The 22,550-nt window shown below is 38.2% G+C and overlaps 1 protein-coding gene and 1 non-coding gene across 2 annotated transcripts; one reads left to right on the top strand and one right to left on the bottom strand.

Moving 5' to 3' along the window:
* The first annotated feature begins 4,249 nt into the window (after positions 1-4,249).
* LOC106388774 (auxin efflux carrier component 4) lies at positions 4,250-7,380 on the top strand. The gene is made up of 6 exons (XM_013828923.3): positions 4,250-5,480; positions 5,560-5,821; positions 5,932-6,017; positions 6,456-6,613; positions 6,744-6,820; positions 6,921-7,380. The coding sequence occupies exons 1-6, from the start codon at positions 4,331-4,333 to the stop codon at positions 6,985-6,987; spliced, it is 1,800 nt and encodes a 599-aa protein (XP_013684377.1). The 5' UTR covers positions 4,250-4,330; the 3' UTR covers positions 6,988-7,380.
* Positions 7,381-21,849: 14,469 nt separating this feature from the next.
* Positions 21,850-21,956, bottom strand: LOC125589472. The gene has a single exon (XR_007325664.1). It is a non-coding gene; the product is annotated as a small nucleolar RNA R71 (small nucleolar RNA).
* Between the last annotated feature and the right edge of the window lie 594 nt (positions 21,957-22,550).

Here is a 22,550-nt window from a genome sequence, read left to right as displayed (position 1 = left end):
CCGAGTTAGGTAACTTCAAGACCTTTCCTTGGATTCTCTGGAATTTATGAAAATCATGGAATGAACTTGTGTTTGAGAACAGTAGGACCTCGCCATTATCATGTGTTACTAAGTCAGTGGAAGAAGCTAACATATGGTTCCAAGTGAACGGTGATTCAAGCAATCCTGTCCAAACTCCTGCTCAGCCCCCACCGACGCGCCATCATTGGGAAAGACCGAGCCTCAAGACTTCCTGAAATGCAATATTGAATCAGCTTAGGATCACATGTCTGGTCTGAGTGGAGCAGGGTGGCTAGGAATCACAGTAGACGTGCTTTTGTAGGCTCTATGTCAAGGAGAGAGGCGGACTTAAGGTCTCTACATTGGGCGGTAGAAAGCATGGTTAACATGAGACTTAACAACGTGATCCTTGAAGCCTCTTCCATTGAGTTAAGAGAATCTCTCCTTGAGCCTCACCGCTTTCCAGAGTTACAATCCCTAATAGAGAACACCATGCTCCTCCTTTCTAGACTAGACTCTTGGTCTCTCTTGCATGTTCAAAAGTCAAGGAACAGAGTGTCTACTGCTATCGCGGTAAGCGTCACTGCTGACTTACGCACATAATCGTATGTTGCTACTGGAGGCCCAAGTTGGCTCTCACATACCATTCTCTCCGAAGCACAAGCTATGTGATTTAGCTATAAGTGCGGCTGCTAGGGGATTCTTGCATCTCAAGAAATCACTTATGTGGTTGATCTTTTTTCTGCTTTTGAATTTTTGCTGGATTAGTACCTACTGGTACCTAGTTGTTTTTCGTTTGTTGCTTGTGTACTCCTATACGTTGCCATTTACTGGCTCTGTTATTGAATTTCTTCAGTGTTAAAAAAAAAGAACAAAGGAGACAAACTCACAAAATAAAAGAGAAAAATCATTGTCTTATTCAAGGAATGAGATTACATATTTATAGCAGAAATGGTCAAAGAAAGACATAAGGAAATTGTAGAAAACTAGAAACTTAGAAAACACAAACAAAGACTAAGATTAAAGACTTTTGTAGAACCGAGATGTTGAATTTTTGACTTGACTTTGAAGAAATCAATGCAACCCACGACCAGGACTTCTTTGTTGACTCTGTTCAGACATTTCTTGATAAGAATGGGTTTGAAATGGACTGAAAAAAGGGCTGGTCGAATTTGGCAAAAAACAAACCCGTATTGCACTTTTTATGAACTTTTCCTTGGGCTGAACAAGATCAATTTCGCCCATCAGCTAAACTAGTTCCATCTTCAGTGTTACTTAGCTCACTCAGCTCCAAAGTAGTGTAACTTAGCTCATCCAGCTCCAACGTAGTGTCACTTAGCTCACTCAGCTCATCCAGATCATCTACTCTCACTTCAGCTGGTTTCAGCTCATGCATACTCTCTTCAGCTGGTTCCAGCTCGTCCACACTCTGTTTCAGCTCGTCCTCAGTCTCACCAGCTGGTTTTAGATCAGTATGCTCACCATTAATCCATCATGGTTTGTTCTTTGTTGACGAATCATCTGGTTCAGCCATGGTCGCATCATCCGGGCCTGGGTCTATGATCCGAGGCGCATCAGGAGGAATTGTTTTTATGTTATTTATTCTCCCCACTACCACTTTTAATTTCTTCGGGAATTGAGATTAAATCCGTGGGGCCCATCCCGTCTGACGGACAGTGTGTTAATTTTTCCAAAATTTAAAATCATTGTTTATTGACCCTACAATTATCATCTAACTTTTTCTCGTGATTTAGTCTCACTCGCATGGTATCACAAATCACTTTCCGATAGGTCATCTATCATTTTACTACCCCAGCTCAAACATGTTTAACCCTGAAGTTCTAAACAAATGTATGAAGAAAATGTAAGTCAACTTTAGTGACATAGTTAACCAAATCAGTTCTATATATTAAGCATTTTCATCAAGTCCGGCCCAATAACTTTTTGGACCCTATGCATAATTAAATTTTCTTTATCAAATGCAAGGCTATATATATGAATATGTAAATTGGGCCATGTTTCACAAATAATCAAAAAATTAAGATCCTAAATTACAAAAGAAAAAACCTACAGAAAAAGTAGACTCGGTGCAAATGTACCGCTCGCACACATGCAGAACTGGCACTGATTTCCATATATCACAATTCGGAATGTTACAAAAATATCAATGGTCATACGAGAGTTTTAAACATAGTAAACCATTAAAAGACTAACCGGATAATCCACACTTGAAATATATAAAGAACATCGCTATTTCATGTGCCAATGCGAAGTTCACATTATAATGCTAGCCCCCAAAAAGTACCAAAATATAGTCTTTTAAAATAAAATTTGGGACCTGTATACAAAAACTTTTTGAGCCCTTGGTTTGGTAGCGACGGGGACGACCCGGCGCGAGGTGGAAAGGCATGCATGGAACTGTACCATGTGCGTGTCACGTGGTATAATTATAGTGTCTTTACTATTTGATTAAGACACGTGGACCACTATTACTGGTTAACAGAATCCATCAACATCTGCTTAAGGACGCATTAGCTCTTTTGAGAAAATTACAGCTGTGATCTTTTTTTTTTGGTGGGTCCAGAATCCAGATCATAATATGTACCATACGTTTTGATAAATGGTGAAATATTGCATAACGAACATCAGAACATGTATATGTAAATGTTATTATATCGCAAACCAAAAAGACATTGATGTTGTCGGTACGCCAAACTCTCGATACGTTTCGATCCAACGATATATAATCTAGTTTTGTAATAGTAATCGTGATATTATAGACTTAGTTTGTATTTTAATTTAATGTAATTTAGTTATATAATGTGAAGAACCAACATAATGGATGATTGGTGATGTGACTCGTGCTCTCGTTTCTTCGGTTGCACCATGTGAGTAGGTGTGTGTTAGAAAATATGTCGTTAACAAACTATGCCTCCTCAAATACTATCTTAAACAATTTGCAGCGTCCCATGATTGGGTCGTAACAAGTATATTAGGTCAAAGTTCAAACTCTATATATTCGTCTAGAAAATAAAATAAGGATAAGATATCTATGTTGTTGGGTTGGGTATAATTGAGGTCTCTCTTGTGCGGTTTGAATAATACAAATTTGAGCTCTGAAAATGATATAGTGAAAATATTAATTCTTAATCATTGCGATTTTTTTTTTTGTTATCTTAGCAAGATCATTTAAATCACAGATTTTAATAGAAGTAAAACTTTTAACATATGATCATCGTTTTCAACATTTTTTTCAGAATATCATTTAATGGTCAAGACTCAAGAGAAAGGGGGTTCGGTTTGATTTCTGATCCCTCCTGGCCAAAGACCAGTTTTTGCTGATAATTTTTGACATGCCCAAAACATCATTTTCATCAGAGTTCAAATCAGAAACGCAACAAAACCAACCTCTCGTTTAGCCACTAGCCTACCTCTAATAAATAGTATAATTGTAGATTTATTAACCTCTTAAGACTATTTTCTATATCACTTCCGGGAACAGTCAGGGGCGGATGTAGTATTTTTTAATGGGGGGCAAATCATGTATAAATATAAACAGAAGACTAATATATGAAGTTTAATAGGGAAAATAGCTTAAATTTTGGGTTGAGTACTTACAAAGAATTTGAAAATTTTTTTTTTGGGGGGGGGGGGGGGGGTGAAGTCTCAGTTCTACGATTTGGAAATAAGAAGAAAAACAGCAATGTCATCGCAAGTGAATAAGTTTGTGTTTTTAATTCAACGATCCAACAGTACTTTTGACCTAACTAAGTTTCTCCTTCTTGTAATTTTTTGTCGCTGTTGTGTAACAACGAATACACGTTTTAATTTATTTGGAATCTAAAATTAATTTATATTTACAAAAAGGAAAACGACTTACAAAGATACTGAAACACAGTATTATTCGTGTTTCGTGATAGCTATTTGTCAAGAAAACAATAAATATTCGACAAGTTTTTTCTCGCAACTTTTAAAAGTTTGGAAACTTCACCACCTTTTTATGTATGATGGCTCGTAATCAAATGCTAACGAAAGCAGTCATAACACGTCTATTCAATAAAAACTGTCCACGTCCCGCCAGAAACTCACCCACTTGCGTTTTACCACGTGTCCCCACTTAAACTACACAGCCATTTAACTAATAAACTACTAATAAACAATTAATAAATTAATTACACTTAAAACGTAATCGTGCGCTGATGATGAGTGATGACACTATCACTAGCCTCTCTATACGTCTATATAAGAGGGCCTCCCTTCTTCTAAAACTAGTACTTTCTTCTTCTATAACGGTTTATTTCTCACTAAAACCAACCTACTCACCGGAAAAATGATTACGTGGCACGACTTGTACACCGTCCTCACGGCGGTTGTTCCGCTTTACGTCGCCATGATACTAGCCTACGGTTCCGTCCGGTGGTGGAAAATATTCTCCCCAGACCAGTGCTCCGGCATCAACCGCTTCGTGGCCATCTTCGCCGTGCCTCTCCTCTCCTTCCACTTCATCTCCACCAACAACCCATACGCCATGAACCTCCGCTTCATCGCCGCCGACACGCTTCAGAAGGTCATCATGCTCGTCTTGCTTGGCCTATGGGCGAGCCTGACGAAGAAAGGAAGCTTGGAGTGGATGATCACCATCTTCTCTCTCAGCACGCTTCCCAACACTCTCGTCATGGGGATCCCTCTCTTGATCGCCATGTACGGAGTCGAAGCGGGATCTCTCATGGTCCAGGTCGTTGTGCTTCAGTGTATCATTTGGTACACTCTCCTTCTCTTCCTCTTCGAGTACCGTGGCGCGAAGCTCCTGATCATGGAGCAGTTCCCGGAGACGGGTGCCTCTATTGTCTCCTTTAAGGTGGAGTCCGACGTGGTTTCTCTAGACGGGCATGATTTTCTTGAGACGGATGCTGAGATCGGTAACGACGGGAAGCTTCATGTGACGGTGAGGAAGTCGAACGCGTCGAGGCGGTCGTTGATGATGACGCCTCGGCCTTCGAATCTTACCGGAGCTGAGATTTATAGTATGAGTTCGACTCCGAGAGGTTCGAATTTTAACCACTCTGATTTTTACTCGGTGATGGGGTTTCCCGGCGGGAGGCTGTCTAATTTTGGTCCGGCGGATATGTACTCCGTTCAGTCTTCCCGTGGCCCGACTCCACGACCGTCCAACTTCGAAGAGAACAACGCCGTGAAGTACGGGTTTTACCCTAACAGTTCTGTTCCAGGACCAGCCGGGTCGTACCCGGCTCCCAACCCGGAGTTTTCTTCCGGTACGGCGGGTTCAACTAAACCGAACAAGATCACTAAAGAAAACCAAGAGCTGGAAACTAAAGGGAGCCATGACGCTAAGGAGCTTCACATGTTTGTCTGGAGCTCCAGCGCTTCGCCGGAACACGTGGCAGCTGAGCAATCTGAACAAGGCGCAAAGGAGATCCGGATGGTTGTGTCTGATCCACCTCGGAAGAGTGATGTTAGAGGTTTGGATTAATACCAAACTGAGTTCAACTGTTCAATTATAATTTTTGTGTGTTTTAACCATGGTTCTGGTTTTGACAGGTGGTGATGATATGGACGCTGGGGAGGTTCAAAGAGAGATAGAGAAAGCAACGGCAGGGCTGAACAAGGTGGGGTCCAATTCCACGGCTGAGCTAGAGGCAGCCGGTGGAGATGCTGGCGGTGGCCGTGGGAAGGGAACTCATATGCCACCGGCAAGTGTGGTGACGCGTCTCATTCTGATAATGGTGTGGCGAAAGCTCATCAGAAACCCAAACACTTACTCGAGTCTTATCGGTCTCATCTGGGCTCTTGTTGCTTACCGGTCAGTCCAATCATTTTTTTCTCAAACTGATTGTGGATAAGGAAGTAAATATTTTAGATATGGAATAATTGTGATATGGACTAATTGGGTATGGGTTTTTATGGAAGCAGGTGGCATGTGGCTATGCCCAAAATACTACAACAATCTATCTCCATACTCTCAGATGCTGGTCTTGGAATGGCTATGTTCAGCTTAGGTAATAAAACTTGTTTCATCTTTTCTTAAAGGAAAATGATTATGCAGATCAAGCTTTAATGATGTAATCTTAAGATTTTAAACATAGCTTTGAGTCCAGTTGCTTCCTATCTTATCTGTAAAGTGTCATTAAATGCAAATGGTGGGTCTGGGCATTTTAATTAGTTGATTTGTCCAGCTTGTAATTGGTAAAAGTCATATGTATATGAACTGTACAACGCATTTACCAAAAGAGAGTCCGGACCCTCTGATCTTTGTGACACAGACATGTTGGTGGGTCCGGTCCCCACACCGAGCTAGTGGCTGTTTGTGTACTCTTTTTTTTTGGTAATCACTGTTTGTGTACTTATTTGTGGGCTCACCAAGAAGCTGACCTAGCTTCTGCTGTCAATCTCTTTTATTCCTTTGATTGATTTACTTTTTGGGTGTAATGATTAAGGTTTGTTCATGGCCCTTCAACCCAAAATCATTGCTTGTGGGAATTCAGTCGCTACGTTCGCCATGGCCGTCAGGTTTCTAACCGGACCTGCCATCATGGCTGTTGCTTCGCTCATCATTGGGCTACACGGCGACCTCCTCCGTATAGCCATCGTTCAGGTATAAACAAAGATTTTGTTGTTGTTCAGTTGTATGATCCATGATATGTTTAAGGTTTATAATATGATACATCATGGCGATGATATTTTTTTTTCCCCTAAATCATGGTGATGATGTTGAGTATATATAGGCTGCGTTACCTCAAGGAATAGTTCCGTTTGTGTTTGCAAAAGAGTACAATGTGCATCCCACGATTCTCAGCACTGCGTAAGTTCCAAAACCTATTCCTTTATATTAATTTTTGGTCAAATATGTTACATATAGAGGACCCAAAATAACACATGTTGTGGTGGTGAAATGGATGCAGGGTTATTTTTGGAATGCTAATAGCCTTACCAATAACTTTGGTGTACTATATCTTTCTTGGCCTTTGAATCGCTTCCTATGCCTTCAACTTCAACTGGCTTTTGAGAACGCCTCGGAGATTGGTTATTTTGTTCATCAGAAACCAGGAACTAAACAAAGGCTTTGATTTCGTGGGAAAGAGTGGAAAGTAGTGAACAAGAAGAAGATATGCTTTTGGTTTTGGTTTTGTTTCCAATATTTGTGGAACACAACAAAAGTACTTAGGATTTAGTGAACAAGATTGCAGGGATTAAGGATCTTGTCTTCATTACACGCCAAAAACCCTATCTTGCATCGATCTTCGTTATTTGTTTTCTGTTTTTCTTTTTGTTAATTATTTGTAGATTTTCGTTAAGCAAATGTAATGCACTATTATACACCCGTGTGTATACCTTTTATTAACCGAGTGTTTGCACCTTTTATCAATCCTTCATTTATATGATATCACTGTTATGCATTTACCTAAAACTAGCTTACTTAAGACTTATAATCAACTGATGTGTTTGGTGATGATGTCTTGCGTGAGTTGTAAACTTGTAATGACAACAAAATTAAAATTAGATAGTAAATTATGTTAAAAAAGGAGTTATAGTCTTGAATAATATACAATATACATATGTACGACCGTCGTGGTAGTGATTTATATTAATTAGTTATGCATTTGAATTTCTTACAATAAACATTGCTTTGCGAGAGAAACTGTTGATATTTTTGAAGAATTGTAACCTCCCGGCGATCGTCGACTTACGCTGGCTCGTTGCTTCGGTCTACCCACCCACTTTCAGGTTTAGCAAAAGACTTGAAATATATATGCTCCACCCGTAACCCATTCTGCAAGTTTTTTTTTTGATGATTGTGCAGTGATGAAAAGAAATTTATTTGATTAGTCATATAATGGCACGTGCACGTAGGTATCAACTTCACCAGTGACTAACTTTCGCGTCAATCTTACCCGGAAAGCCAGCAAGCCAACATTGATAGGAGCAGCTAACGTTCCACAACACCTAGCGGAAGGCTAATGCACATGTGACACAATCTAAGCACTTTCCAATACGGTACCTGTGTTATAATTGCCCTGACTCATCAAACACGGTTCATCTGGCGTGTTTTAGGGATGGTAGTTGCATCAACGTTATAAGCTGTGTGGCACCTGCGGAAAACCAACAAATGGTCTATCTTGTTAAGGTATCAGACTAGGTTCGATTTCGATCTTGATCCAGTTCACCTAGTTGATTATCAATTCAACCTTGACCTTAACTAGTGATGAACCTGTTAATCGAATCAACGCAAACAACACAAGCAATTGTTTACCCAGTCTTCGTTTCCTACTGACTGGGGAGAGAACAAAACTCTCATGCACTTCACTATTGATCAATGGTGATACAACAGCTCAAGATCTCACCTGATCTTGTTTATGTGCAGGTACTACAAAAGAATGTACCGAGAACTCTTCGGAGAAGATTACGAGAGTGACTACGATGGAGATGACTCGCTATCAACCTCCGACACCTCCGATGACGAAGACGCGTAGAATGAACCGGAGAAGCGCCTCGATCGCAAGAGCTGTGATCACTACTGGATCTCTCTGTTCTTGATCAGTTTCTCCTTCCGCTCTCGTACTCTCTCCCTTATCTCTCTTCTCTCGATCTCTGTAACTCTGCTCTATGTTCTCTCTCCCTTATCTCCTCTGTTTCGAGATAGACGATGAACAAGTTGTTATGGCCGTTAGGCGTAACAACCTTACCTTCTCCCGTTATCTATAAACTTGGGCCGTGCGGTCTCATTGCGTTTTTATTCTAGGCCCGTTAGCGGCCCAACGCCTAATGTGACAATACTCCACAAATCTCCACCTTTGTCGATTAGGGCACAACACCATTCCTCCGCCGTAACGCAACCCTCACTACGCCGAGACCAAAACCTAGCCATGACCGAGAATTCTCAATCCAGTCAATCAGGTTCAAACAGCTACCCCAAAACCAAAGAAGACCCTTTCCACATCCTCGTGGAACCTGTAAACAGTCCTGACCCTCTGTTTTACAACCCTGAACTCGTAAGCTCTCCAACGCTTACTCTCCCAGCTGACTTCAAAATCCCCGACTCTGTTCCTGTTCCAATACCACAAGACCCTGAGCCTGAACCGACTTCAACTCCAACTGAGCCAGCTGATCTTCAACCACGAAGACTGTCAAATCTCGAATACTGTAAGCCTCTGACACTTCAAGTACATATCTTTAGTCTCAGAAACACCAACTGAACTACCTTTTACAGTTAACCAGCACCTGAATGTCTTCGGCGACAAACCCGCAACTCCTGCGTAAGTACCTCAGTATTCCCTTTAAAACTTTCCCGTTAGTTAACTCCGTTGTTTGACCGAAAACAAACCACTAACAAAGTTTGCCTTCTGTTGTAACATGTACTCCACCTTGTTGAGATGACCAAACAACAGTGCCATCTCAGAGTACATTTCGAGTCGCTCAGGCAACGACCCCCAGCGTTTCGAGGCACTTCTCGAACGCACTTCCAGGTAACGTCTTTGTCAACATATCTGCAGGATTTAGACTAGTGTGAATCTTTAGGACCTTTACTAGACCCATCTCAATGATATCTCTGATAAAGTGAATTTTCCTGGCAATGTGTTTAGTTCGATCATGATGAACCGGGTTTTTAGCTAGGCAAATTGCACTTTGAGAATCACAATGTAGGTTGAAAAACTCTGAATCAAATCCTAACTCATCGCAGAATTCCCTTAACCACAAACCCTCCTTTGTAGCCTCTGACAGAGCCATATACTCAGCCTCTGTAGTTGACAAAGCCACTACATGCTGTAGCGTAGATCTCCAACTCACAGTGTTGCCACCCACTTTAAACACGTAACCAGTGACTGATCTTCGCTTATCGAGATCAGTAGAGTAATCCGAATCACAGAAGCCTTCAACATCAAAACTCCCTGCCCTTTTAAATGTTAGACAAACATCTTTAGCTCCTTGTAGATATCTTAGTATCCACTTCACGGCTTCCCAATGCTCTCTGCTTGGTTTGGACATAAACCTGCTGACTAAACCAACTGCGAAAGCAAGATCAGGCTTAGAACCAACCATAGCATACATTAGACTCCCAACTGCACTCGCATAGGGAACAAAATCCATAGTCTTCGACTCAATAAGCCACTCCTTATCTGTTAAACTCTTCAGTTTAAACTGAGAGTTTGTGGGAGTGATCACCGGCTTGCAGAACTCCATTCCGAACGTTTTAAGCACTTGACCAATGTATCTATTCTGTGTCAGTTTCAGTAGTCCCTTCTCTCTGTCCCTTACAATATCCATTCCAAGAATCCTTGAAGCTGCTCCAAGATCTTTCATTTCAAATTCAGTGCTCAAACTCTTCTTCAAAACCTGAATGTCCTTCATGTTCTTTGCAGCAATCAACATATCATCCACGTATAACAGTAGATAGATGCAATCTCCTGTTTTCAACTTCTTCATGTACACGCAATGGTCTTTAACACACCTTATAAACCCAAGCGTCTTGATGAACGAGTCAAACCTTAAGTTCCACTGTCTGGGAGATTGCTTTAACCCGTATAGGGACTTTCTTAGAAGGCACACTTTTCCTTCATCCCCCTTCTTAATAAACCCTTCTGGTTGTTCCATGTAGATTGTTTCATCTAGGTTTCCATGGAGAAATGCCGTTTTGACATCCATTTTCTCTAGCTCAGCATCAACGTTTACCACATAGGATAGGACGATCCTTATAGACACATGCTTGACCACAGGCGCAAAAATCTCATTGTAGTCAACCCCTTCTACCTGAGTGAAACCTTTCGCAACCAATCTAGACTTGTATCTAGGATCTTCAACCCCTGGAATACCTTCCTTTAGTTTGTGAATCCACTTGCACCCAATGACTCTTTGTCTAAGAGGTCTGTCAACGATATCCCAAGTGTGATTCTTGTCTAAAGAAGCCTTTTCTTCTTTCATAGAAGCATTCCACTTATCCCAGTCTTTGCTTTGTTTCGCTTCAGCTAATGACTTAGGCTCATTTGTTATAATGTCATAAGCGCATGTTAACGCATAAGCCACGAAGTCTCCACTCTCAAACATAGCTGGAGGCTTAGTCTGTCTTCTTACACGGTCTCTTGCAAGTAGATAGTCATCTAGAGATTCCTCCTGACCTTCTGATTCATCTTCACTTTCATCTGAATCTGAGTTTCTTCTCTGACCTGAAGTAACTCCACCTTCACCGGTGTTTCCTGATTCTGAAGATGATCCCACTTCAAAGGTAGAACTTTTCTGAGTAGGACCTTGAATCAAATCAGCTTTAAACGTAACTTTTCTTGCCTTGGGGTCGCTCGCCTCTCCTTTTCCTTTATATTCTTTATACAGTGTTTTCTCATCAAACACAACATTTCTACTGATTGTAGATTTTCCCTCCTCTATTAACCACACACGATATCCTTTCGTGCCTTGAGGGTATCCCATGAAAATGCCTTTCAACGCTCTTGGACTCATCTTATCTTGTACAGTATGAACGTAAGCCACGCAACCAAACCTCTTGAGATGACTAAACTCCACTTTAACTCCAGACCACACTTCTTCGGGAATTTTAAATTCAATTGAAGCACTAGGAGTACGGTTTATCAAGTAGACTGCTGTAGCAGCTGCTTCTGCCCAAAACTTCTTCTCAAGCCCTGATTCTGCTAGCATACAACGAATCTTATCTGCTATCGTCCTGTTCATTCTTTCTGCTACTCCATTTTGCTGTGGAGTGTAAGCGCACGTTCGATGTCTCTTGATTCCAGCTTCCTTACACATAGTATCCATCAGGTTGTTGCAGAACTCCAGACCATTGTCTGTGCGTAAACACTTAACTTTCTTTTCTGTCTGAGTCTCAACAAGCTTCTTCCATTCAGAAATGTTCTCATATGTTTCATCCTTGGTCCTTAAGAACCTGATCCAAAATTTCTTTGAGAAATCATCTATCAACGTTAGGAAGTACTTACAACCTAATAAGCTTTCTGTATTAGACACTGAACCCCACAGATCACTATGAACATAAGCAAGCGTCTCTGTTGTAGCGTGTTTAGCTGTAGGGAAGGGTAACTTATGAGTTTTTCCAAGAACACAGTTCTCACAGAAATTCAATGTGTGAACCTCCTTCTCTTTCAAATACCCATTCTTCACCAGAAAATTCATATTCTTTAAGCTCATATGTCCCAATCTTGAGTGCCAAAGATTTGTCAGATTCTCTTCGGTTCTTGCTACATTAGCTTCAGCCTTATCAACTGTACCATCAAGATAATAGAGTCCGTCTTTGTAGCTCCCTGAAAGAACTCGTTTTCCATCTTTAAAGAACACGACTTTAAAGCCTTCTCCCCTATAAGTACAGCCACACTTCTCAAGCTGGCCGTAAGATATGAGGTTTCGCCCCATGGTAGGCATGTACCTAACTTCAGTTAGAATCACCGTAGACTTGTCTGGGTTTACAATCTTCAGCTTTCCATACCCATGAACTTCACTGAACGTATTGTTACCCATTAACACTCTGCCTCCATTTTCTTCTACAAAGTCAAATAATACTTCTCGATTCGGTGTGATGTGAAATGTGCATCCCGAGTCTAAAATCCACTCAGACTTAGTGTCATGGACACTTGCAGTTAGAACCATAGGATACTCTTTGTCCTGAGCCACATTTGCCGCATTCTGAGATCTCTGATCTTTTCTCTCAGGGCATTCTCTTTTGAAATGACCTTCTTTGCCACAGATCCAACACTCTCTAGTCTTCTGTTGGCCTTTGCCTTTAGACTTTGATCTAAAATCTTTGCTTTTCGATCTAAACCTCCCAGCTTTTCCTGATCTCTTGTCGGTTCTTCCTCTGGAAACTACAAGTCCTTCTGCATCAGTCTTGGAGCGTTTTAACAAGCCTTTCTCTTTTAGCTCTGCTTCCTTTGCATAAGCTGACGTAGTAACTTCTTTTATCGTCAATGTTTCTTTGCCATTCCCATACTTTAGAGTGTGAACAAGAGAGTCATACTGTGGTGGCAGACTAGTCAGAATCTGTATGGCTTGATCTTCGTCAGAGACTTGAATGTTTAGGCTCGCAAGATCATCCACCAGTTTCAAGAAAACATCGAGATTCTCTTCAATGCTTTTACTTTCAATCATCCTGTAGCTCGCAAAACTTTGCTTCAAGTAGATCCTGTTAGGCAAGGTCTTTGTCTGATAATCTGCTTCAAGTGCTCTCCAAAGCCCCATGACGGTTGCTTCTCTCATTACTTTTCTTAGTACCATGTTGGTGAGGCTTGAGCAGATAAGGTTTCTGGCTCGAGTATCCTTTTCTTTAGCCAGAGGATCTACTTTAACTTCCTTATCAGTGACATCGTCACTATCATCTGTAGTTTCTACTTTCATAGAACTAGCTGCTTCAGTCAAGATGTGTCCCAGCCCTTGCAGCTCCAGCTGCATTTGCATCTTAAACTTCCACATACCGAAGTCACCAGATCCATCAAACTTCTCCATCTCAAACTTCCCGTGGACCGATTCCATGATAGCCTCTGCAAACAATCACACTTCCCACACACACCAAATCCCACAGCAACTAACCTTCGCTTGAATCACAGCTTCACCGCTGCGTGAACCTAGTTCTCTTTACCAGAGAACCTGGCTCTAATACCACTTGTTAAGGTATCAGACTAGGTTCGATTTCGATCTTGATCCAGTTCACCTAGTTGATTATCAATTCAACCTTGACCTTAACTAGTGATGAACCTGTTAATCGAATCAACGCAAACAACACAAGCAATTGTTTACCCAGTCTTCGTTTCCTACTGACTGGGGAGAGAACAAAACTCTCATGCACTTCACTATTGATCAATGGTGATACAACAGCTCAAGATCTCACCTGATCTTGTTTATGTGCAGGTACTACAAAAGAATGTACCGAGAACTCTTCGGAGAAGATTACGAGAGTGACTAAACGCCTCGATCGCAAGAGCTGTGATCACTACTGGATCTCTCTGTTCTTAATCAGTTTCTCCTTCCGCTCTCGTACTCTCTCCCTTATCTCTCTTCTCTCGATCTATGTAACTCTGCTCTCTGTTCTCTCTCCCTTCTCTCCTCTGTTTCGAGATAGACGATGAACAAGTTGTTATGGCCGTTAGGCGTAACAACCTTACCTTCTCCCGTTATCTATAAACTTGGGCCGTGCGGTCTCATTGCGTTTTTATTCTAGGCCCGTTAGCGGCCCAACGCCTAATGTGACAATACTCCACATATCTAACGGCCTTATAATCCAAAGATCAAATATCCGAACCCAAAAGTAATATCATGACTCTAAACTATATATACAGATAGAGACAAAAAAAAAGAACATCTAAACTTTTAAAAGTTGGCGTAGTACTCTTAAGTTTATACTCATCAGAGCATACAAATACGCATTAAACAAAACTTGGAAGCTTAAGGATTTCAAAAATCGGACTAGTGAAACGTGCTGGATTTAGTGGGTGGATGAAATTAGAATGTAATAGATTAACTTGGGAGTTTTTTTTCAATTCGAGCTTGTAACCGAAACTTGAATTTCCGGTTCTCGGGTTGATTTCTAATATATATATTTTTTTTTTTTTTAAAAAGAAAACATAAAACAACTCTATTTCTTTGCTTTCTCCCAAATATAATGCAGAACATGTTTTTGGAAAATACCAAGTGTAATGTTATGTGAAACAATCAAGGTAGTGTAAATCTCAGTATTTCTGATTTTCGTATGTGATTGATCACTAGTAACGTTAATATATTTGCACAATATTGTTCAAATAACTAGGCATCAGAATATTATTTGGAAAAGGAAGCAAATATTCCAAAACTAAATCAAAACTGAATAATGGAGAGTGGATATGAAGGAAATTCAATGAATGCATATCTAAGATCGACCAACATGCATTCTTCTTCCGAAAGCGACGAAGCAATTCACTTAACGACAAAAGTATCTCTTTTATTTCTTGCGACTAAACCTTTTTGGAAATAAAATAATTGATTAATATATATTATATATGAACCCTTTTTTGCAACTAAAGCTTTTTATTTTTCTCGTTTACGTCACATACCTCGATCGATATCTTTCTTTATCTAAAAGTTCTGAACTCGTTAAACGTATATTTCAAATTTTTATGAGAAAGAACGTGTGTGAATTCTCACATCAAGATCCGAGCATCAAAATATACCAATGTGGACCACAGTTTTACTCGCATACCGATTGTATCACTAACTAAGATCAACATTTTCGTGGAACTAATCAACAGTCAAAATGTTGAGTTTATCATATTCCCACACATATTATCGGTAGTATCACTAAAAAGATTTTTAATCCGTTCAAAGCTAAATAAACTAAACAACTTCAAACCACATCGTGGTGGTCTACTGGTTTCCACTAGAGGAGGAGTTGTCCTGTTGATCCAAGTTAGAAATCGATTCTTCTCCAGTGCGAAATTATTAGTTCTACATGTGGCCACACGGATATAAGTCCATGTTTACTGTCCATTTGAATACCCGAGAGAAGATACATCCGTAAGTTGCACCTTTCACCCAAGGATTAATTCTGTATTTTTATAGATCTGGATTTAACCTTTTTTTATCAAAAAAAAAAATTCAGTTACGCATCCACTTTGAAATTAGCATTTTTGTATCTTTATCTTTGTGTTAATTCTAGAAATTACTGAAATTTAATTGTACTAGTAAAAAAACCACATTTGTTGAACCGGACATCGTAGATGAATATGGTCATCATAGGTGAATGTGACCATCGTAGACGCAAGGAAGATTGACTCGTCATCGAGTTGATACGGTTTAGCTTTTAAAATTAGGAAAAGTATTTTTATTAGATAAAAAGTTTATTTTTAATCGATTTGTATATTGATAAAAAACGTTTTTCTAACAGAAAAAAAATTCTGAAAGAAAGATTATATCAAGTTTTGAGACTGTATAACTATCTCTAATGTATTTTGCTATTTTTACTTCTAAAATAGGGAAACTTTATAATAGAGGTGAGATATGCTCCAATGTATTCCCTTAAAATAGCAATCTCTAAAATATAGAGTAAAAAATAGAGAAATGCTATTTCTTCCTTTATAAATAGAGAAAAAAAATAGATCTCTATTATAGAGGAAGAAATAGAGATGGATTGGTGCAATTTTACCTCTAAATATTATTATAGAAGTGAAAATAGCAATGGCTTTGAGATGTTCTAACACGGATGATAAAAATTGTAAATTGTGCATTCACATTATCAATATAAGAATCGTAGAATGAGTATTTGCTTCATTCACATTTTTTCTCTATGTGTTCTTACGTTCTTCTTTGTACTTATTCACAACATTTTATTATTAATCTATTTATAATCTCCTCTCATCTACTAGTTAGTTTATAACTTTATATGTAAGAATGTGTTACTAATAGATAGAAACTATTAGAGTCTCTTTTACCCAAAAAAAAAAAAACTATTAGAGTCTCGACGAGTGTATGCAAACTACAGTATGGCCCTCGTAAAATCCAGTAAATGGATTTCTTGTACAAAGACTATACAAGTGGTTGTTTGGTTTTAATAAAATGTACGTTTGCTTGTTTTGGAAAGGCATTTTTGTTATATGCTATGCTCAAGTGGCCTTCAATCTAAATGAGTATTTAAATTCATGTGAAGTTTTGTTCTTGCCATTTTCTCAAATCTTCTAGACATGATTTGTTAATTATTTTCTCTTTTATTAGACTAGCACGATGCAAAATATTGTAATTTGTTTTTTATCGTGCATATAAATATTGATACTGGACGATTTTCACAAACCGATGTGATCCGAATATTAAATGGATATAAAATTAATACGTCTGTGAATATGTTTGAGTAAATTATGAAAGTTCAAAACTCAATAACATAATTTATAAAACTACTTTGTAATTCATGGATTGTTAATTAATCATTTTTTAATTTTTAATCCTTTCATTGTTATGTAATACTTATATTGATTTGATTTCTTAATTTTAGTATCTCAAACTCTGTTTTCGAAGTTTTAGTGGAGTAAATATATCCAATTTTTATGTAATTATAAACAGCAAGTTTATCGTAAACAATTGATTAATTAAATTATTTTCATAACAAAAGGTAAAAAAACGAAAGGACACTAATATCCTTTCGATGAACAAAACGACAAAAAGTCGACCATCAAAGATAGACGGCTTGGCCATTGTTCTTGCCGTTATTGTAAGAGTTCAGATTACACGTGTAATTTAGAAGGTTAAGAATACAAATCAAGTAAATATATAAATTGATTTCTTTGCATGTATTCTTCTCTGTGTTGTGTTGTATGCTTTCTTGTAATGTAATACTGAGTGAAACATGCTTGGAATTAAGGGATTGAATATTTGTTTGGAATTAAGGGATTGAATAAAGTGGAAACAAAATGAGAAAGCAGCACCACACATACAAAAACAAAAATCGAATAAAATAGACAGTCTTAATTAATGGGGCTAGTGAGAGAGAAAGGTGATGGGCAATGTTGGAGGAACCACGAACACTGGTCCGGTTGTAGGGTCGTTCTCCTTACATTTAGATGCAACGTTCCAAACTACATAACATGCATAAGATTCACATCTCACATATCTATCATTTCACCACTTTAATTTCTCATGGATAACGCAGCCATGCGTGTGTATACAAACAACAAGAAACCAAATACTACTAAAAGCTTTAGTGTTTTAGTGGCCAAATCATTAATGCATGGAATATTATTATGTCTGAATTTAAAATTTGATGCAATTTATCTGTTTGTAACTAGTGGATGTTGTGTCTTGAAACTTTGAAAAATATCAATCAACATTACTCCCTCTGTATCAATATAACTGAGTTTTAAGATTATTGCACATGAATTAAGATATTACAAATTTCTATACAATTTACATTGATTACATAAAAATATGATTAAATGAAACAAGAATAACCAATAAGAAAAAATATAGTATTTTGTAATTGGTCAAAAAAATTAAATGTTAAATTCTGTCTAAAATAGTGAAAACATCAATTATTTTGAAACAAATTTTTTTTTTTTAAACATCACTTAAAGTGATACGGAGGGAGTATTATTTTGAGAAGTAAAAAAGCTGACGTGTTGCCTTTGTGTACTGATTGTCTTTCGAATCTTAATCAAACCAGTGTTAAAAGTAATAAAGATTAAATTAAAATCTAACAAAAAATAATGACATATTACATTTTTATTACTCCTTCTGTTCTTTTATAATTGACGTTTTACAAACTTTATTTTATTTTTATATAATTGTCGTTTCCAGAATTTTAGACAAAACTTGACCAAATGTGACTTGTTTTACCCTTCTTATTATGAGCTGTCGTATGAAGTAAATTTGATAAATTAATGTGATAAGAGGCTAGAATATGTATTCTGATATTTACCTAAATTTGTGTGAAAAGTTGTAAAACGTCATTTAAAACCGAACAGAGGAAGTACTATAATATTTGTATTTACTTATTGGGGTATCCATAAAATGTAGAGCTGTATGTATTATCCGTTAAATTTGATTGATCTTATTCATTTCGATTTAATCCAAAAAATCTAGTTATTCATAAATTTTAAGAACAAAGCAAATATAAAAATGTTATTCGTTTTGATCTGTAAGTTTACATATTTTATAGTGTAAATTTGGTCTTTTCTTGAAGTCTTAAAGTTTTTCAATTTTGAGCTATTTTATACCAATATGATTTTTGTGTTGACACAAATGCTTACATAAGTTTTATATTGGACTCAATAATATTGAATTATTTGATTTTTGTTTCATAATTTACGTTAAGATGTTAATTTATTAATTTAATCATATTATTTTACTATGATGTTACGATAAGTGACATTGATTTATTTTAGCTTGGAAAAATATTTTGATGGTATGTTGCAAAGAATAATATATGGTTATTCAATTTTAATATAAATAATTTTTTTATTAATAATTACCGAATACTAACGAGTCAATTACTGAATCGGATAATCCCTTTCTTATTAAAGGAGGAACATTCATAGAAATAACCCTTGGCCTCATGTGTTTATTACATGAGTGTCATTTTCTATGTGTCATCACCTCATGCACTCTCACTAACTTTTTAAACAAATCCTTTGTGAACTAGAATAATTACAAACAAATGCCATTGGTCATATACATTATACTATATGATTACAATCCGATTTGAAAAAAAAACGGGAATTTATGACAGGCAGAATATTAACTCTTTTGTAAAAAGCAACAAAATAAGTTCGACATCTATCAAATCGTTTTATGAACATTTTTGTTTACGTTAATTATAATGCAACATTTTATGAACATTTTTAAACTAATATCAAATCGTATTATAATGCAACATTTTATGAATATTTTTGAAACCGAATCAACATTTTATAAACCTTTTTATGCAACATTTTATGAACATTTTTAAACTAATATCAAATTTCTTTATAATGAAACGAGAATAATTTTATGAACAATTTTATGCTTATTTTAGGAACACGTATTATAATCAAACGTTTTATGAACATTTTTGTCAACGTTAATTATAATGCAATATTAACTCTTTTGTAAAAGGCAACATTTTTGTCAACGTCACATTTCTTTTCAATAATAGTCATAATATCATTGTATTCACCCTATTCTTTTTTTTATTGTTTTGTGGAGTTGAAATATTTGATTGATTATTAGTTGAGTCATGATTGATTGAATAACAGAATATAATCATAATATTTGTTTCTTATATAACGAAACGTGAATAAAATAATTATTTGAAAACATGGCAAAATTGATGGGAATTAATATTCTAATCAATTCATAATCTTTATTTGAGTATTGATATTCTAATGTTTGACACTAAACCGATTTCAATTGGTATATGGTTTGGCTTTATTATAGTTATGTTTCATTTTGCCTTGGATTTGAAATATCTAAAGTGACGTGATATGTGGTGTTTTTAATACCAATACATGTGCACTTTGAGCTCATTTTCAGTCCTAATTCGTGTTTAATTTACATCATTCCAGGTTGGGAACAGGTGAAAGAGTAAAGGAGAGAGTTTCAGGAAGTCAGATGCTGTTTTGAAGGATTCAACATGGAACAGTCATTTAGAACAACCCAAGGGTTGCTCGAGAAGAGATCAAGCATTAGACTGTTCCCGATCGTTAAGGAAACTTCCTATTCTGGAGTTTGCCCTAGTTTTCGACTTTCTCTTTCTCTTATTCCCCTATCACCAGCGCCCCCCTATAAAAAGGGGAGGCTATCGTTTTCTTAAGATTACATTAGTTTTTACAAGGAAACCTAAATTGTTTTTTGGATTCTACGCAACTTGTAAGGGAGAAGGCTCCATCTCTCATTCTCACGAGAAGATTTCCCTGAACCCTTTGTCTTTTTACTTATTTTATATGCAGTATTATTCAGAAATCTTGTTTGTGTCATCCTGCTTAATGATTGAGTAGTAGGCAAAGCTTGCTTAGGGTTGTAGGGTGTTAGCCGCATGAACTGAACACAAATAAGTGATCTCAACTATCTTCATTCATATTGATCTTACTGCCTGCATTGAACTGATCACTTAATGTCGGATCTATGATTTAATCCTCTAGCTAACCGTTAGGAGATAAGTCGACATATATTGAATGAGCTTAGTATCCCTAATCAGCGAGAGTAGATATTAGGGTATTAAGTGAACTAATCAGATCTCGCATCTAAAGCTTGCTTTCGCGTCTTGTTCCAAGCGAGAGCTTAGGATTCAAGACCGACTCGCATAGGGATCAAGATCACGATAGTGAGTTGTTCCAGCTGAGTGATCTGAGTTCTAGATCGCATTTCATCGCACTTGAATAGTTGTTCAGTTCTGCAAGTAACATCCGATTATTGACCCTAAGCCAGCTTCATTTAAATTGAATTCAAATTACCTAGGCATTCTTGTTACTTTTGTCGCAATTAATTCTCAAAACCCACTTGTTTCTCAGCTTGACATTGAACTCATAAGAGTAAAGAGTAAACTGGTCCTCTGGATTGAATCTCAAATACTATAATTACCACTGTTAACTTGACAGTAGCAAGGATTCATTTTTAGTGTATCAAGTTTTGGCGCCGTTGCGACGGGGACTAAGCTTTTACCTTTATTTTTCGGTTTAATATTTAGCCTGAGATATCTAACTTGCTTTACTTCTTTGTTGGAACAGATGATCCAAGTGCATGACCAGTAGACATACTCGGAGCAACGCACAAGGACCACTACATCAGCTGACTAACGAAGAACTCGCAAGATTAGAAAGACAGAACCGTCAACAGCCAAGAACAACCGACACCAACATGGGTGATCATGGCAATATGGATGACCTCACTGCTGCATTGGCACTCATTCAACAACAAATGCAGAATCAGCAACAGCAGATGCAGCAGATGCAGCAAACCATCCAGAATCAGCAACAAGCTGCACAAGAGCAAGCAGCCGAGAACGCTGCGCGAGAGGAGCGTGGTGCTCTTATTGGGGAGCGAAACCTTCCGAGGAATTTTGCTACTAACCGCTCTCCCATCAACCCTCCACCCTGTACTCGACAGGATTATGAGATCAAACCTGCTCTGATTGGTCTGGTACAGAAGAGCACATTCAGTGGCCTCACTTCAGACATACCAATGGACCACATAGAGGCCTTTGAGAGGATCTGCAATTTCTCTCGCTCAAATGGAGTGCCACCGGATTACGTCAAGTGCACGCTGTTCCCATTTTCTCTCGAAGGGAAAGCCGCACGTTGGCTGCAATCTCTCCCAACCGGTTCTCTAACCTCATGGGACCAGGTTCGATCAGCATTCCTGAGCCACTTCTACACAAAATCCAAAACCGCGGCTCTAAGGCATAGAATCTCCAACTTCAAGCAGAAATCTGATGAACCCTTTTATGAAGCTTGGGAGAGGTATAAAGAGTACCAGAGGGAATGTCCACACCACGGGTTTGATGACGATTACATATTGGAGGTGTTCTACGATGGAGTGAGCTATGAGTACCGGAACACCCTTGATTCCTCTAGTAACGGAGATTTCATGACTCAGACCACTCCTGGTGCATTCGCGCTGATTGAGAACATGGCTTCTAGTTCACTCAACAAGAACAAAGAGCATGATCGCTCTAAAAGTGTGAACAGCATAGACGATATAGCGGCGAAGATGGACCAACTGCTGAAAGGAAACCAGAGCCAGGTTTTCATAATGGAAGAAGCAACTCCTGAGAAAAATGCGGGGGATAAGGCGTTTGAAGCTGAGCAGGCAGGAGACGATCAGCAGGAAGTGAGTTACGTAAATGGACAAGGGTGGCAGCTGAAGAATTATCACCCAAACCCTAACGTAAGGAACAATCCACAACTCTTCTGGCCTAAGCAGGACAAACAAGTTGATCCGGCGCAGAACAACCAGGGCCAGTATTCGGGATATCAGAAGAACTATCAGCCCCGAACATATGTTCTAAGCCAACCGCAGAGCAATCAGCCTCAAATACAGAACCACCAGAACACTCAAGTCGCTACCTCCACCCCTGTCGCTGTTCCGCAAGA

The sequence above is a fragment of the Brassica napus genome, chromosome A2 (genome assembly GCF_020379485.1).
Source record: "Brassica napus cultivar Da-Ae chromosome A2, Da-Ae, whole genome shotgun sequence".
Lineage (NCBI taxonomy): Eukaryota > Viridiplantae > Streptophyta > Magnoliopsida > Brassicales > Brassicaceae > Brassica > Brassica napus.
Note: the sequence above shows the minus strand (reverse complement) of the source record. Positions and strands in the feature narration are given on the sequence as shown.